Genomic DNA, 18,103 nt, shown 5'->3' with positions numbered 1-18,103 from the left:
ACATTCACTGTTTCCCCTTCATCCAGGAGCTTGAGGACCTGTGTGGTGTTTTCACTACATTAGTGAAAAATGGGGTAAAGGAGTAACTTTGCAGCCTTTTTGATATATCTTATCACTACATTCCCCATGTGACTAAAGCAGAAAGCCCACAGTTCCTTTTGTTATGATCAGTATATTTAAATAATCCCTTCATAAGAAGCAACACCCTTCACATGCTTCACTAATTTCAACTTTGCCTGAGCTTTGGCTTTCTTAATTTCATTCCTGCATGTTTAAGCAATGTCTTTTGTGTTTTTCCAAACTAACCCATTCCACTTTCACCTTGTCTTTACTACTCAATTCCTTGCTTGTCCAAATTGCTTTCCTATCCTGGTTATTCATGTTTCTGAGTATCAGAATGGATTACTCTTGAACTTTGAGGAGGTACCAACTAACTTTCCTATACCTCTTTGTACTCCAGGACAGTTTCCCATGGAAGACTTTGCACTCCCACAGTCACCACTGCCAAAACTGCCCTCAACCATCACATTCCCACTTTTTATCTTCTGTAACAAGACGAGCAGAGCAGTCGTTCTAGCCAGCCTGTCAATAGCCCATTATCACACTCCAGGATTCTCCTAATTTGCTTGTGCCTGGCCCTATTGCCCTTCCAGCAATTATTAGGAAGTAAAAAAACCCCTTTGAGGCACCAGGCATTCCTTTCTCCATTCCTGAGACCTGGATGACAGCTTTCTCCATCTGGAGCTTCCCCAGCATCAGGGCACCTGATGGTTTGGGATAGTTGCTCCAGCCGATACTAGAGTCTGATCTCTAGTGTGTCACAGCACTAGCACAGCAGTTTTATTGTTTCTGGACAAAGTTTGTGGCTCTTTGTATATCCTGCTGTGCTATTTGGTGCTCTGACAAGTACTTTATCTCTGATAACTAAATTCATATGTAAGGAATAATAATAAATACTAGTGTGTAACTTCAAGCGGGTGAAAGCAACGAGAAAGGAAGGAGCACTGGGAGATTAAGGCAGGCCTCTTGACTAAAGAAACAAGTGAAGAATATCACACAGAATTCATACAGCATCGCAGTAGTATACAAAGAAACAGGCTAAATAGGCTGATTCCCGAGAGGACTTCTCCTCAGGACAAGCCATGCCAGCTGTTAAGGCACTAAAACTACTAAAATAGATCCAGTTACAATGCAGACACTTGAGAATTTCTGAATTATTATTTCCATTTGTAGATGCTACAAGGCATCCAGATTTTTTATTTCTTAGTAGTAACACAGCATAGTATCCTCAGCATCTTGTAACTGGGTCCTGTGCTGTTATATTTTGCTTCACTTTAAATTAAGGGAAGAGGAGAACCAGCTAACAAAATTTTATTAGATTTTTGTTTAATGACCTGATAAAATGAGGTGTTTTTTTTTTTAACGAGTCAATAATTGCTTTTACAAGCTTATCTCTTTTAGAGTAAGTGTTTTCATATTAAAACCAACAGTTCTGTAACCTCTATTTATGTATAGGCCTTTAAAAATCACACCAAATATCCAGAGAGAAACATTAGCCTACCCTGTTCTGCAGCTCTCTTTATCTCGTGGAGATCCATGTGTGTGTTTTGCTGGTTGATAAGCAATTGTTCCTTCATAATAATGATGAGAAAGAAAAGTCTTGAAGCCTACATAAAAAAATACATTATGCAACATTAAGCCCCTATAAATCCACATGCAAACATCTATGTATACATTCTTGGATTTTTCCTCTCCTGCCTTCTCTAAGGACTGCAAAACAATAGTAACCGTCTTCAAGCTCAGAAGTCTTTTTCTTACCATGTTTAAGACTGTAAGGAACGAGAAAATACCACAGCACCACTCCAATATTTTAACATTTGTCAGAAGTGCCATTATTTCACTTCAAAAACCACCTAAAAATTTTAGCTATATTTCACTGCTGAATCTTAAAATCGGCCAGCACTAAAATTCTCCTCATGCATCTTCTTTCCCTAGCACAAGATAAATCAAACAAGGCTAAGATACTTTCCACTAGCATAGGATTTATCCAAGTATTAGGTAACAAGATTAAATCACTCATCTCCCTCTAATGAGTGCTAGGATAAAAGCAAAATTAACAATTCATTCCATCAGCTGAATGTTCAAGACAGACGAGTGCCTATCTCGCTTGAAGTGACTAAAAAGAAAGGCAAAATGATTAGGACAGAGAAGTTACTACTTTTTAGGCCTTCTTCAATAGGTGCCACATATTGACCACAACTTTATTGAGCCCACTCTCAATGTAAACCCCAAAGTTACAGACCTTTATATAATGTGATCCAATATACTTGGTGCTACAAGGAGTTTAAAATCAGGTTCAGTCTGTTTCTGGTGTTTACAAACTTCAAAGAAGGTTGGTTTGGAGAGAGTAAACCAACTGCTCCAATATGTTTACATATTGACAAAAGAATGCAGTAATTAAAAAAGCTACCTGAGTAGTCGTATCTCATTGGACCCATCCATCGCTTCTTCTCACTATCTTTTAATATATCTCCATAAAAGCCATAACCCAGCAATGATACAGAGTATTTCAAAAATGTGTTGTTGTGATGTACAGAAGAGACATCCAGAGGCTGACAGTCACCTACAAAGATTTGAAGTGCAAGAGTCTGTCAAGCCTTATTTCATTTGCAGCTGCAAGCATGATAGTAAGTTTAACATTGCAAAGTCATTAAAAATAAAAAATACATATTGTATTTATGTCAATATATATGCCATAAACAGTTATACTTCTTACATGTAAATAAAAGGAAAAATAATTTTTAATACTAATTTAATCACCTACTTTAAAAACATTAAACACTAAGTGAGAAGAAAGGGCTCAGTAGGCTAAAAATGTATAATGAAGAATTTACTCTCCTTTACCCCATAGCAGTAGGAGGGGATACAGCCACGAAACTATTTAGATCAGAAAAGACCTTTGGAATCATTGATTCCAAATGTTAATCCAACCCTGTCAAGGCCACTGTTAAACCATAACCGTAAGTGCCATATCTACATGTCTTCTAAGTATCTCCAGGGATGGTGAATCAACCACTTCCCTGGGCACCCTGTGTCAATACTTGACAGCCCCTTTCCTTAAGCAGATCGATGCAGTATCTCCTGTACATCTCCTGGGTACTATTTAAACCTCTATATGATACTATCAGAGCATAACTGAGGCTGGAAGGAGCCTTTGGAGGTTATTCATACAATCTGGGAAATCCATAAGAACAAAGAGTATACGCCTCTTCTCTGATGTCCTCCTCATGCAAGCTTTGGAGTGGGTGTGGGATGGTGGGAGATGTGGGGGTGCGTATTTTGTTTGTTTGGTATTTTAGAGGTTTGTTTTGTTTTTTTTTTTTGTTTTGTTTCACGGGGAGGTTGGACAAGATGATCCACTGAAGTCCCTTCCAACCTGACCCATTCTGTGATTCTGGGACTTAGTAGCACAGCTAAAACACTACGATATACTAAAGCCACATCTTTCTAATCCTAGTCCAAAGGCCTTAACTCCACAGATGCTGAATGGAGTTAACCATAGGTTAGTAAGAGAAGCAGATGTGTAAATCTTTGCAATACCAAATCTTAAAACTGCAAGAACCCTAATTTGGCAAGGGAATATTGAATTGCCCAGGACAATTGGACAGGCACAAAATACTACTATTCAAGCGTACATGCATTTCTCAAAGCTTTCTGAAAGATAGATATATACATATAGAAAAAGAGAAATAGTCCAACAACTGATGCTGCTTATTGTATGTTACTATTTTCAAAAGAATGACAGAATTCAAGAAAACTTTAGCATAAAATTTTCGAAATATTATGATCCCTTGAAAACAATGAATTACTGTAGAGAAAGCAAGTAGTTTTTAACTTCTGTTTTTCGAATCAGAGACTTAAATCCCAGAAAAAACCTTTGTAATTTAACTCAGCCATTACGTTCAAATTATATTTCACGGACATAAAGAAAGAACTAAACGAAAATAGTATTTTGGGCTACTTTCATCGTTTTCATAACAAAACAGCAAACTGCAACCACCCACCTACAATAATATGAAGAGCTGAAGTTACTGGATCAGAAATGCCAACAGTTGAATAGCATATGCAATCTGTTGATCCTGAAAAATATAAAAACTAGGCATCAATTTGTATCTTTGCAAAACAAGTATTATTGGCACAGTCATCCAAATAAAACCATTATGTTCCTTTGGTTTGCTCCTTTCTACTTTATGGAACAAAGTAAATACAAGGATACTGTATTATTATTTTTATTATTCAAATTGTAACATTCCCACCCTCCTCTTCCCATGAATACAAGTTATTGCTCTCCATACAAACTACAAAAAATTCACAATACAAGCAATACAGCAGTTAGCGAAAGGAAGTAAGTTAATTTACACAGAAAATTTCATGATTACACTATAGCTTTTATATCAAATGAGGCAGGCATACATTGATTCTTCTCTGTTAAGATTTCTTGCTCATTGAGATCTCATGAAAAGAAGAGAAATTGACTGGTCTGCTGTTCTTGTGGTACTGATCTAAATTCCAGGATGTCATCTTATACCAGAAACTTCTGCTCTGTTCTATTATTAGAAAATTAGTAAAAATACTTGTTTTCAGGAATTAGTTTCTGATAGGGTAACAAAATGGATAGAGAGGTACCTTTACAGTCTTGATGCAAAACACCTACAAGAAGAAAGGGGGAAACTTTAAGTTTCACCTATATGCTGTTTAGAAATGGAGAATTCTCCCTGTTCCCTATAAAAAACAAGAGCCTAACAGGGATCTGGTTTCTACTCTGCAGCAGGGACTTGGAACTCAGATCCAGACATACAGAAGTGTATTTGTTGCAGAACCTAACTTTGAATTTACCTTACAGTTTCTCCCATCCCTTCCATGAAACTGAATTCCTTCAAAGTCAAGGGTAGATCTCTGAAAAGATAAACTCTGTCCACATACATATTTCTCAGATTTCCTACCAATACATTAGGTGGAAGAGCAGCTCAAATACAGTGTACTTGATTTCTGAGGCTTTATCAAATTAAAATAGAAACTAAAAACAGAGGAATGAGTAACCATTCTTTAAAAACCACTTTTAGTTCTTTTTCACTTTGGAAATAGTCAGGGCATTAGCAGTTTAGAATAAGAGCAAAGAAAATCCTTTCCTTTCCAGGAAATTGACACCACTTACCCTGCCTGTGAATGGCACAACAGAAGTTTCTACCAAGAAAACACTATGCTGAAATCTACCACAGTGAACAAGCAGCAGTTCCAGGAGTCAATTAAAGAGAATATAACAGAACTGGAGAACAAAAGAAACAGTGTGACTAAATAGACCTTTCACTACAAGGCTGAGGAGGTACAAGAAGGTGCCAGTGTACCACTGCAGGCATGTGCCACTGCAGGACAGAGGACTCCAATTTCCCTCAGTATCACAACAGACCAGGTACAAAGATGATCATCTTGTGTCACATTTAAAGTTCTATAGCAGAAAATATAAAGTAGACTTCTGAAGCTGAAGCTGTACTTTACTGTCAATTTTCATATTGTCTCCTATGCTGATTAACAGAAAATTCTGACTACTTTTGAAAAGAAAAACAGTCACTGAGATCCGACCTAAACTTCTACTGCTGAATGTACAAGCCTAATATTCTATCCAACATTTTTTGTTTCTTCCAGATTTATGTGCATTCTGCTCCTAGAACTACCACAATCACATTTGTCTTGATGTAAACAGAGCTTCCAAGCAGCTTTACACTACAGGTAGGAGGACGAGAGGAATTCAAGCAAGCTACATTTCAGCACCAGAGGTTCATCTTCATATGATGTTCTATATTCAATTAAAAGCTGGTTCATCTGTTTGGCAATTACACAGAACTTATTTTAATTTCTTTTCATTAACTAGCAAGGAAGGGCTAAAATTAAAACTGAAGGCTGAATTAATTCTGAGATTCTAAAATGGGAGACTGGGGAACATACCAACAGTAAAACACTGTTGGTTTCTTTCCTCTTGGAGCTGGTAGTATGGAGCAACAAACCAGTGACCTATTTACATGGATGTAACTATTATGGCATTCCTCACACACATGAAAAGATAATGTAACTTGCCCCAACACCACACCAAGCATGAACCTAACAGTACTCATTTAAAGGTCACAAAAATGTTCATGATGACTAAGGGTTTGAATCCTTTTGAATACTTAACCAAATAAGACTTCTAGATCATTCAGTGGAGCTTCACTAGATGTGGAATCTACAACAGCTGAAACAGCACTCCAAATGGATGCACACACAAACCCTCCAAAATCTGGGTTATTTCATCAGTACAAGTCTAATAAGAAAAGCAGGATTAGAACATAAATATAGCTTGAATAATATCCCATGATTAATATATTAGAGATAACATATGTCAGAGCACTCAGTTTGAGCAAGAAGCTTTCCATAGAGCATGACTCTTGACTAATGTTAAGTGCTAGCTATTGTACACTCTGGCTAAACCAACAGAAAATTATATATATACTCTGCCAGATTTTCTTTGGGGATTTTTAAGGGCAACTGCCTGAGTGAAGGAACATAAAAGAGGTTTTTATGGATTACATGCAAATGTGAAGAAAGTAGGTGGACTGCTTGCTAACTGGGTCCTAATTCACTTTAAAAAAAAACCAGAAAAATACTCAGTATAGAAACTAATTATTGCATTGGTTTGCTAGTAGAGATGAAAATCAGCATGCAAAGTAATGATTAAGTTTCAGGTTAAGACACAGAGCACGTATGTGTACATGTTACACTGCAGACAATATGCCAAAGCTTCTGTTCCAGCCAAGGTCACCTTGTCAGGAATAGCTGATGGCAGCTTCAGCTTGAGTCAAGGTACTCGCACACAGGACTCAGTGGAAGGGCTTAGGAAGCAAAACATCTGCATATGACAGGCAGATGCAACAGAAGATCAACAGGCTCTGCTGATCCTATTGACCAGATGCCCCCTGCTATAAGTTTAGACGCCTATCTCACTTGCAGACACCAAATGTGAGCATGAAATAAAAGTTTCAAACTGAAACTTACCCTAAGGAGATTAATTCCTTTATCTAAAATGCCACCGATCACCAGTGCTGCAGATTACTCTGCTTGTCCTCCAACTCCTACTCTAGTACTACAATCATCTTGCATAGGGCCAGTACATTTCAACCATACCACCATACCATATGTAGAGGCTGAATGTCTGAATTCTCCCAGCTAAAGAAAGCTTTCATCCCTGATACTTTGATATTAAGAACTCACTGAAAACACGAAATATGTAGAGGGCACAACAACTTGTCTTTGTTAAAGTAGGTATAATTACTTTGAATCTTTACCATACAGCACTCATTTTCCCCCAAGTCAGTTTTTTATTAGGAGGTAGCATACATCCACATAGTTGTTATACAGGCAAGTTCTTCTATGTTCTTTTCCTCTGCAAGTGTGAAAAATGCAATCTTGTATATAAATACATTTAATGATATAAAAATTAAGGAAATCCTTCCTTTTAATTAATCAATCGCAAGGAAGAATGATCAAGATATTTATGAAAGTGTGAAAGAGCATGTATTCTGCATAAGTAAGTTTTGCTAAAGCAATATTAAAGAAAGTCAAGTGAGGGACTGCATTACACAGAATGTACTACAGCTAAATCACCAGATTTCCCTTTGCATGTGAACATTGATACATATTTATGAGTAGACAAGTCATGCAGACATGTATACCCAGACACTATATCACAAACCTAAACTGGTAAGAGAACCACCAAAGTGGTTAAGCAAAATCAGGTAATTTGCTGGTTGTACAGAAGAGTTCATGCCATTGATTAGTGGACCAACCACGGACAAAGTGCTAGATTTAAGAATCTGAATCAAGATTAAACTACTAACTTACAACTAAGATTTCTTACACCAAAACACACCCATGGTGTGGGCTACAAATATTCATTTTTGTGCTTTTATCAATGAAAAACTAAACAAACTACAAACAACAGAAGTACTAAACAAAGCAGGTGACACAAGCAAATCAGCTAGATGCTGATCCAAGGGAAAACAGTGAATTTAATAAAAAATAGAAATACTTTTAGAGCTCATGAGCGTTGCTCTGTGTGAGATATTCTTGACAGAGGCAGGTGCTCCCACAGCACCCACAGAATCCCCAGATAAATTAGTATAAGAACAGTATTTGTAGTGAAAATAGGTAGAATAGCAACTTCAGTGGGGGTCTCATATTTTTTCAGAGTTTTTGTGAATCCATAATCCACAGACAAAATGTCAGGTAAGCTGCCCTAATGACAGAGTAACTGCATGAGTTTGGATGAAACAGCATTTAAGATTTTGAAAAATTCTACAAAACTACTTTTCTGAGATTTTTAAATCAGAAGGAGCTGGCATATTCAAGAGTAAGGGGAGAAGCTACTGCTACAGTGAGAGATGAAGGGTCTGGGCTTATGCCTATGTACCTACTCAAAGTTTTTTATATCTTCCTTTCTGCAAACAGAAACCAAGAAGTCAAGTTTAACATCTCCAGAGCAACAGACTGGCTTAAAAAGAAACAGTCCAAAAAGACTTTGGTGTAGGATTTTTTTGGCAGGTAAGTTCAGGTAGACTGAACTTACTTCAGCCTAAGTTCAGTAACACAGGACAGCAAAAATGGATTAATCTAATAATGGCAGATTTTAGAGATGAAATAAACATCACAGGAATAAGTAATATTGACTTACTTGTCTCCATGGCAGGCCCACTATATTAAATGCAGTATTTAGCCCTAAGACTTTAATTTCAAGAAGTTTAATGGATTTAAAATACTGAAGGAAGAACATAAAACATGCACTTCAGAGTTCAAAGTGGATATACTCAACTTTGAAATGAGATGCTAACTAAATGGCAAAGATCATTAAATACAAGCGTTGTAGCTGAGAAGGCTGAGAACAGATCACTTGGAGTAATTAAACAAGAAAGATAGTTTTTATTGCTACACTTTAACATGTTTTTAAGATAATTTTTACACTCTAAATGACAATGGTATGAGTCCAGTCACACTTCACAACTTTACTTGAATTTATTTTTAAGTTTGTGAATGAATCCTCCATTTTTTTCCTGTATTATTACATTCATACAAAACCTGTCTTCAGCATTCTTAACTTCTACAGGACACATCAACAGTCTGATTATACTCATACTGCATCCTTTAATCCTAAATATTACAGAGCTGACCACCAGAACACAGAGTGACCTGGATACACTAGAAGCCTAAAACCACTATAGTTACTAATTTTGTGTCTATATTTATTCAATATTCCCAAGTGCTATGATCTTCCCCTACAGTGGGTTGCAGACTTGGTTTCTGCAACACAGTACAACAACACAGAGTGAAGTGGCTTTTTTTTTCCCCCTATCTTCTAAGATCATTAAAAGTATTTAATCTCATAAATTCCTTTAAACTAGAAAAGAACAGCAGCTGACAGCTTTGTCATCCTATTCTCTGCCAAGTGTAATAAGAAGAGCAAATTACTTTGACTTACTCCAGAGGGTGCAATTTTAATACTAAAACATGTGGATGAAACCTCAGTGTCCAAGCTGTATCAGGAATGATTCTATGGAGTTCTGTGAAGTTCTTAAGTTCCATGGAAGCATATTACTAGTGTGAATGCAGTGAGACCACATGGCTGAAAGTGCTTTTAAGGCTAGCTTTTAAAGCTGAGAGGGACAAATAACTAAGCAGAGATGCACTACAGCCTCTAAGTACTCTTAACAGCAAATCTGTCCACAATAGCAGTCAATTTCCACTGGCAGATTTGAAGAATGGCTGCAACTAAGAGAAATTCAGAAGTTAAAATTGCCACTTGAGTAGAAGTCTTTTATCCATGTCAACAAAACCACAAGTTATTTCATAGAAATGCTCCATAATGCATAAGAATAAATTATATTTTTCAACCATAAGATACACTAAGGAAAGAGGCTGTTGGGAAACTGACACAATTGTGGAAAAAAAAAAGAGCCAAGCAGGGACATGCTCCAGAAGGTTAGAATCATGATTTACAAACAGTATTCAACACTCAAAAAAGAAGGAGCCTGCACAATGGAATTCTGCTATGAAATAAAGCTTATCACTGAAACCCAGCCATACAGATGAGTGTTTTAGCATTAAGTCTTGGTAATTTCGAACTTTTGTACAATTAAATTGTAAAGTCTCTGAGCAACGACTATCTGCTGAATTCAGAGTTTGTTTGAATACAGAAACTGTTTAATCACAACCACAAATGACAACCTGCCACGTTTCTCTTAGCACAACTCGATATAAGGAACTAAGCAATAAAAAAGGTGAAAACACTCATCCACTGTCACCTTACCCCAGGCTCCTGTCATCACTGAGTAAACCATCTCTTGTATCAGAAGACACACAGAGCTTTAGATCTTCATCTCTAAACTATGGGTAGTCTTTGTTTTCAGTATTGATTAATGAGTTATTAGGATATTTAAAAAAAGGCTGGTTATAAAGAAGTAGAAAGAACTCAATGGATGTAGTTTTTATTAGATGTATGATTATTTTTTCATTATTACTTTTGAATAATGTTGTATTTCAGGATTGTTGGTTTAGTTTAAAAAAAAGGTCTTAAGAATTCCACTTATTTTTGGAACAGACTTCTTGCAATAGCGATAGAACTAGAGAATATTTTGGAGTCAATACATGGCCAGAAGTCCATCATATCAAGAAAAAATGAATAGAAAACAGTTTCACCATGGGCTGGAAAAATACAAACCTGAAATCTTGCTGCCTTCAGGGAGGGTTTAGCTATTTTATACTCAATTTAAGGTCACTGTAATGACAAGATTTGTCCAGTGACTTGACTACCCTTTTCAGTAAATAAGCACTTTCCCATACATACAGTAATGGATCATTTTAAATACCATACAATATACAAACAGATTAATATATATATTATCCTCTCTATTTCCAAACACTTTTATTAATAGAACTTTAAGGCCAGCTTCCTTACGCATCGTTATAAATAATTTTTGAGGGATTTGAATAATGACTTGGAGAAAGTATTCAAACTATAGGCCTGATTACAAGGCTGTATCTCATAGTCAGTTCAAGGAATAGTATATACAGTAAACATTCAAATATTAAAAGATACAGTGGACAAAACACAACAAACAAAACATGAAAATATATAAGAGAAATTACTTGATACATGCTACCAAAATTAAAATATCATTGAAGATCATACTTTTTTGGTGCAATTGGAAAAAAATGTGTTAAGAAAATGTTGAAAAATAAAGCTAATCTTTCCTGAGGATAAAGAAATAGCTCTTAATATTGAGGTTCTGTTTTTTCAGTTCTATCTTCTTATGGTCACATATCACCAGTACATAAAATCTTCTGAAACCAGTTATGTAAGCAAAAAACTTTAGTTCAAGAAATTTGCCCAAGTAAGAAGAAGGACAAGAAGAACACTTCAAGTTCTATTCTTGTGAAGTTTATTATACATACTGACTTTAATAAAAAGCTTTAACCAATAAAATCAGAATATACTTAAATATAGTAGGAGAGTGAAAAATCATAAGGGGATATTCACATTGTAATTTTTAGACACCCAACATTTATTATACTGCAAGCAGAAAAGATTAAGCTTCTTGCAAGTAACAATTTAGATCATTTGGGTCTGGATACATTTTTCACAAAGATGCAAGGAGTATAAAATTAATCACCTACAGCTTGAGAGTACAAACATCGTACTTCACTTGGTATATTTTTACAACCTGTGCTAAATTTTCTCAGAAGCCTTTATTTTAATTCTAACCAGAAATTCACACTGTTTATTCCATGTCCAGTTCTTTAATTCAAAGCCCAAACATGAGACAAGAAAAGTGAACAGCATAGAAAGGATACTGGACTGTCCATCTGTATTTCTACAGAGACCCCAAAATTATTGATTCTGCTAAAGACTTACAACAGTTAATTCAGTCCTGTACAAGAAAGCAAACTTGGAAATCTGCTTTTGCAGGAATCTTTGAAGACCAAATGGGCAGGATGAGGTAACAGCTGGGACACCAGATTGAAAACAGCTAGACTGATCCAAAGAATGCCTTTATAGTCAATAATAATAACAATATTATATTGAGAAAGACCTCAATTTGAAGAATGAGTTCTCTCAAATGACAGCACTGAGGACTGCCTGAAAAAGTGGCTGACATTGAGAACTGTGAATGGGTGGCACCTCTAACGAGGGGCAGAAACTGCAACTTGGAAAACAAAAACTGTTCCTCAGCTGTAGATGCCCTGTACTTGCTGTGAGAACAAATGGAAGAAAAGAGATTCCAGTAATCTTAGCATTTGTTTGGAGTTTGCCAGACCTGTGGAAAGTTCTCACTATAATTCTAACTAAATTAGTGGAGGATTTGGAACTGGAAAAATATTTATCAGGTAAACTTCTGTTTAGTAAATTCCACTCCTTTATATGTTTAGAAGGGTATTACTCTCAACATCTTATCTCATATTAACATAGAGTAAGCCACAAAAAAAAGAAATAGTAATTAAATTCTGAAGTTACATATTAAGATTTGATTTCCTTTCCAAAATATTCTTCTTAAATAAAATTGCATGTGATCAATAATTTTATACGAACACAAACAGCTTTAGGTATTGATAAAATATCATTCCTTAGATCTTACACTTAGGCCTAAATTCAAGAAATTATGAATAAGAAAAATGTCAAGGATTAATGAATAAATTAAACTGAAAGTTAACCCTTTCTTACCAGCAGGAATTATGCCAATCCTTATATTGCACTGGACTAACGATGCTTTGGGATTATTTTGGTCTATGCCAGAGTCCTTCTGTATTCTTCCAATGAGACCATGCATCACTTCACTGAACATGCCGTCCCCACCAACACAAACAACACTGCCAGGAAACACAAATTAGAATGCACACTAACAGTCAATAAACAACACGGCAAGTGTTCTACTTAGGGCATGTTCTACTGGGCACCAAATATAGTTATTCTGTTCTCTTCCTCCATTTTTACAGGATACAGTAGCCCACAGCCAACTAGGCAATTAATGAAAAGCAGAAAAAAATTTCAAACTATAAAACTGCAAATGCACCTAGACATATCTGTAACATTAGGAAAAAATGCTGGAATGCAACCTGCAAAAATCTTTATCTTCTACTACCATGTGCAGACAGACAAATATTAGTAGAAACTCACTATACAAATAAAACACTGAACAGGACTGTACATACAGCTTTCTAAGTACAGAAACTGGAAACAGAGTACCTTTACTAAAAAGAGAAAAGTTAATATTTGCCACTTCAGGCAGAAGTATATTTTACACGGTTTAAGAGGAATATACAGTAGATGAAAGCCAAAACCCAGATAAGTGCATGTCTGCATCTTCTTTTGAACATGCTCAGATCCCATCAGACAGAAGTCATGTCTATCTACACAATCATTCATTATGAGACAGAGTTCTAAAAGTTACCAGATGCAAAACTTTGTTTCACAAATTTAATTCAGGTCAGAGCTGGTGCAATAGCTGCACAGATCCTGAATATGTTAAAGCTCAGCACAGAGTCCACAGCCAAGCAAATACTAGGTAGCAAAAAGTCTCTTTTATAGCAGAATACATTTTATGAACAACAATCAAATGCACTCTGTGCTCTAAAAGGATAAACATTCTTTAATTAAAATACTAATTTAAATATACTTTAAAGGAACACATGAGAAATCTAGAGTTACATATGTAGTTCCTAGCACACAAGTCTAGGAATGTGTACTGCTATGTATAGCAATAATTTCCAACTCAAACTAATAGTCTTTCACATCATCGGCAACAGATATTGCAGAATGAGCACTTAGATGATTATAGATGATTTAAATTTAGTTATTATTGGATTTTCAGCAGATGGAAAGCTTGAAAAAAACAGTCATTTTTTTCCATGAATGGTGAGGACAGTCTTAAAAATGTGATCTCTCCAACTCTAAGTTAAGACCTAGGAGACAGAAAGGAGGGAATAAATGGATATTTGTTTTTAATTTTTGTAATTTTTTTCTCTTCCCATAGCTTAACTACACTATTCCTCAATTTTAGCCTTATGTTTCTCTGAAGACTCAAAAAAAATGGGCTAAGGAAACAAAAACTTCCATGTTCAAGGTCAGTGTTGTCTCAGTACAAGTTTGCTGACAGCTCCATCCAGCCTGGCCTTTAACACTTACAGGGATGGAGTATCCATGACTTCTCTGGGCAGTTGTTCCAGTGCCTCTCCACTCTCACAGCAGAGAATTTCTTCCTTAAACCTACTCTAAACCTTCCCTCTTTCAGTTTAAAACCATTCCCTCTTGTCATATGCCTTTGTAAAATGTCCCTCTCCAGCCTCCTTTTAAGTCCCTTGAGGTACTGAAAGGTACTCTAAAGTCTCCCTGGAGCCTTTCCTTCTTCAGGCTGAGCAAGCTCAGCTCTCCCAACCTGTCTTCATAGGAGAGGTCCTCCAGCCCTCTGATCATCTTCTATGTCAAACACTATATCCAGGCTCAGAGGGGACAGTTAGATGAATGTCTACATCTTTCAAAGGTCAATATGATTAAGAACTTCACATATGCAATAACGGCACAACCAAATTCACAGCAATCATAAGAAGATCAATATGCTGCACATGTGAAGGTCTCTGGTGAAAAACGTCTGAAAGAAACATCTTAGAGGGATTCTTACTCTCGGGCTTTGTTTTACTAGAGGGCAAACATCTCACTTTTCAGATAGATGGTAACAGCAAACAACATCTGCTAGAGAACTTCAGAAGCTAATCCACAAGGTCCCTTCTGATCTCAACCATTCTGTGAACTAACTCAAAAAAGTAGGAAAAAATCCAACCAGAAACAATTTTACAAAGGCTTGTGCAGAAGACATGTGCATAAGGGACCACAGTGATACATGTCATTTATTCCAAACATGGCTATTACCTGCATTCTAATTGTTCTGCACAGTGATGTACAAAACCCTGCTATAGCGTAACCAACTGTGTATTTTAAGTAACTGTGGTTAATGAAAAGCTGTTCTATCACTGAGCTATTAGGTGACTACATTCACCATAAGAAATTCCTATAAAGCAAAATAGGAAGAACAGGAAACACGTATAAGATATTTAAATTAGCTGTCTAAAGTAAAACATTTGAAAAGAAGTAAAGCAATTATCATTAAGAATCATGTATCTACTTGCAGAATTGCCATGTATGGCTTTGTCAAATAAGGAATCTGGAGATGAAATGAAGAAATTCATCAGTGAATGAAAGAAAAGCCACACATCAGAACCAGTCTATGGGGACAGCTGAACATCAATTAGATGCAGGAGTCCAAAGAACCTTTTACTGAATCTGAGGGAAGGCAAACCTGAAGCAACACACAATTATGCGGTTCAAACATTCTTTAAAATTTTCCAGATGACCACATAATCTGTTATTTAAAAAGTAGTATTAATTCAGGAAGTCCTCCTAACACCACTGTTGACCACAGAAAAAGAGTTGTACATGATGGAGAAAAGTCAGGCTTAGAAAGACAGGCTGCAGATCCCAAGCAAACTACCACTCAGGCTCAGCAACAGAAGAATCATAAGATTCTAAAGAGATTCAGTTCCATGGTCTATTGTTCACCTTGTTAGAGAGACAAAAAAAACCAAACCAAACCAAACCAAAATACCAAAAAAACAAAAAAAACCCCAACCCACTAACCAAAAACCCAAACCAAAACCAACCAAAAAAAAACACCAAAGGGAAAAAAATCTACAATAAGAGATTTTGAATTTGCCAAAACCACGTTAGATACCACCACAATTGGTCAGGTCACTGCCACTTGCTGTAAAAGACAATTAGCTAGGAGTGGACATGGGCTCATTTGCCTCTTTCTGCTCTGCACTGAAATTTCACCAACCATCAGTACACTTATTTCAAATCACATTAAAAGGAAAAATAACAACTAACTAGGTTTTTCTAGGATCAATGTTTCCCTTCCTTGAACTCCTGAAAAATTAAGCAAAATCACAGTATATATAAAACTGTTTATTTGAAGGCAAGTCATTTTAAAGCAGGTGAAGTCTGGGAAGTCAGCCTATAAATGTTATTTCTTACTAACAGCATTTCCCAACATCATGCCCTTACTCAACATAGATAATGTATATAGCAAAGTATTACAGGAAAAGTACTCTGAAAAGACTGAATGTGTTTTCTTTTTGCAACCTACCAGTTTAAATGTACCTGTCAACAGGCACAAGATACAAATTTAAAATACTGTAGTTATGAGACTTTATCTCCATACATTTTTGTGTTTTTTCAGACTTACAACTTGTTTTATGTCATGAACTAGAAACTGAAATTACTGGCATTTTTATTAAAATATTCTGCTTTTACAGCAGACTTAATAATGGAATGCAAGATCACCATTCAGTAAGGTCTTATTTTAAAGCAGTAACTTCAAAACAGAAGAAATGCAAATAAAGCCAATGATGTAGCCACTACTGAACAGTCATCTACAGCAAGAGGAACTACCTGAAACATTTCTGAACTGCCCATGTTATTTTACACACAGACTGAATGCTACTGGTAGTGTTCTGAACTCATGTATGTCAAGACCACAAAACATTTCTGGGTAGCTTTTCAGCTATAACAGAATGCTCAACTGAGCAGAATTAATGTTATATTTATCTTTTAAAAACAAATCTCACGCAAACATTGTTATACTATGCTTGAATATATTGTGTTGACCAAGTTTACTGAAACAGTTTATTTTTCTTTCTGTACTCCTAAATGTGGATTTCCTACAAATAGGAACATGCCCCAGGACTTCCAGCTGTTGCAATAAATATATTAGTAACAAAGGCTACCACTTAAAATTAGAGACAAGAACAGACCAATTACACACTGTATCAGCTCAAAAATAATTTTAGAAAGGCAAGTGAGGTTACTTACCCATCATATTTATAAATATTAACTTCAAATAAGTTGTCCTTAGCATGGTTAGCATGTTCAGTTACTATAAAGAAATAAACACATTAAATTTTATTAATAAAAAATACTACTATAAAGCTGTATATAATGTAGAATTATAAAAATTCATTAATAACCATGATTTTATTACCAATGTGACTGTAAAACAGCCTGTCCATAAGATGTGTCTCAAAAGATTTTTGCCAGGGAAAGAATTAAAGGAGACATACACAGTACATACTGTACTTTGTACTGAAAAAATACTTCAGTAAAAATTATGTGAATGACCAATTAGTTTTAACAGTGAAACTGAAAAAGAGAAGGAAGGCAGCATCTTTTATTAAGAGCTCAAATAGCTCAGGAGCACCAGAAGTTTTATTTTAGTAAGCAGGAAGCTGAGAGAAGGCTGCTTTTTATCTGGCTACCTATGCTTTAATTAGAAAACATTTTCTACCACTTTGTTTCATTTCCTTAGTAAGAAAAGGTAACTAACAGAAAGAATTTTAGCTACTCAGGAATGTTTTAAAGAGTTCATACTGTGCTTATTAAGAAATTGAAGTATTCATTACTCACTAACAACATCAGTGGATATAGAAGCCAGATTGAAGAGTGGAGCAACTTTCTGTTCATAAATCCTCTTCCCTTGTCTTTTTCCTCCATAGGGATTAATATACACAAGCAGCTGCTTTGGTCTAGACTCTGCAGTAAGGAAAACCATAGTATATTGCTTTTGTACACAAACCAAAAATTCATCAAGCCATACAAACCCAAACCTATTAACATCAAAGCAAACACATAAAAGACTTGTAACTCTTTAACAAAGAGCTATAAAAGCCTGCTTCATCTGCTATCTTTATTACAAAGATACCAAGAGTATTGAGCAAATTGTTAGTAAGACAGCAGGTGAAATTCACAATCATTTCTTCTCACTCGCTATCTCACATTTCTACTTGTCATTCTTGCAGTACCCTCCCACCACAGGAGTTACTCTAATTACATGAGTATTAGAGGCATATAAGATGAAAAGGACAGCAATAGCAAAGCCACTTGTAAGTAAGGCATACGTAAAAATATTTTTACATA

General features: G+C 35.8%; 1 protein-coding gene across 1 annotated transcript in view; it reads right to left on the bottom strand.

The window, feature by feature from the left end:
• Positions 1-18,103, bottom strand: part of CERK (ceramide kinase) — a 42,822-nt gene that overhangs the window by 12,783 nt on the left and 11,936 nt on the right. The window contains exons 4-9 of the mRNA XM_083859836.1: positions 17,594-17,719; positions 17,003-17,066; positions 12,803-12,948; positions 4,065-4,139; positions 2,471-2,623; positions 1,562-1,667 (exon numbers count right to left, since the gene is read on the bottom strand). Coding sequence (XP_083715962.1) covers positions 1,562-1,667; positions 2,471-2,623; positions 4,065-4,139; positions 12,803-12,948; positions 17,003-17,066; positions 17,594-17,719 — 670 coding nt within the window. The remainder of the gene's footprint in view (positions 1-1,561; positions 1,668-2,470; positions 2,624-4,064; positions 4,140-12,802; positions 12,949-17,002; positions 17,067-17,593; positions 17,720-18,103) is intronic.

The sequence above is a fragment of the Zosterops lateralis genome (genome assembly GCF_965231275.1).
Source record: "Zosterops lateralis genome assembly, chromosome: 4".
NCBI lineage: Eukaryota > Metazoa > Chordata > Aves > Passeriformes > Zosteropidae > Zosterops > Zosterops lateralis.
This window is presented reverse-complemented; position numbering and strand designations above follow the sequence as displayed.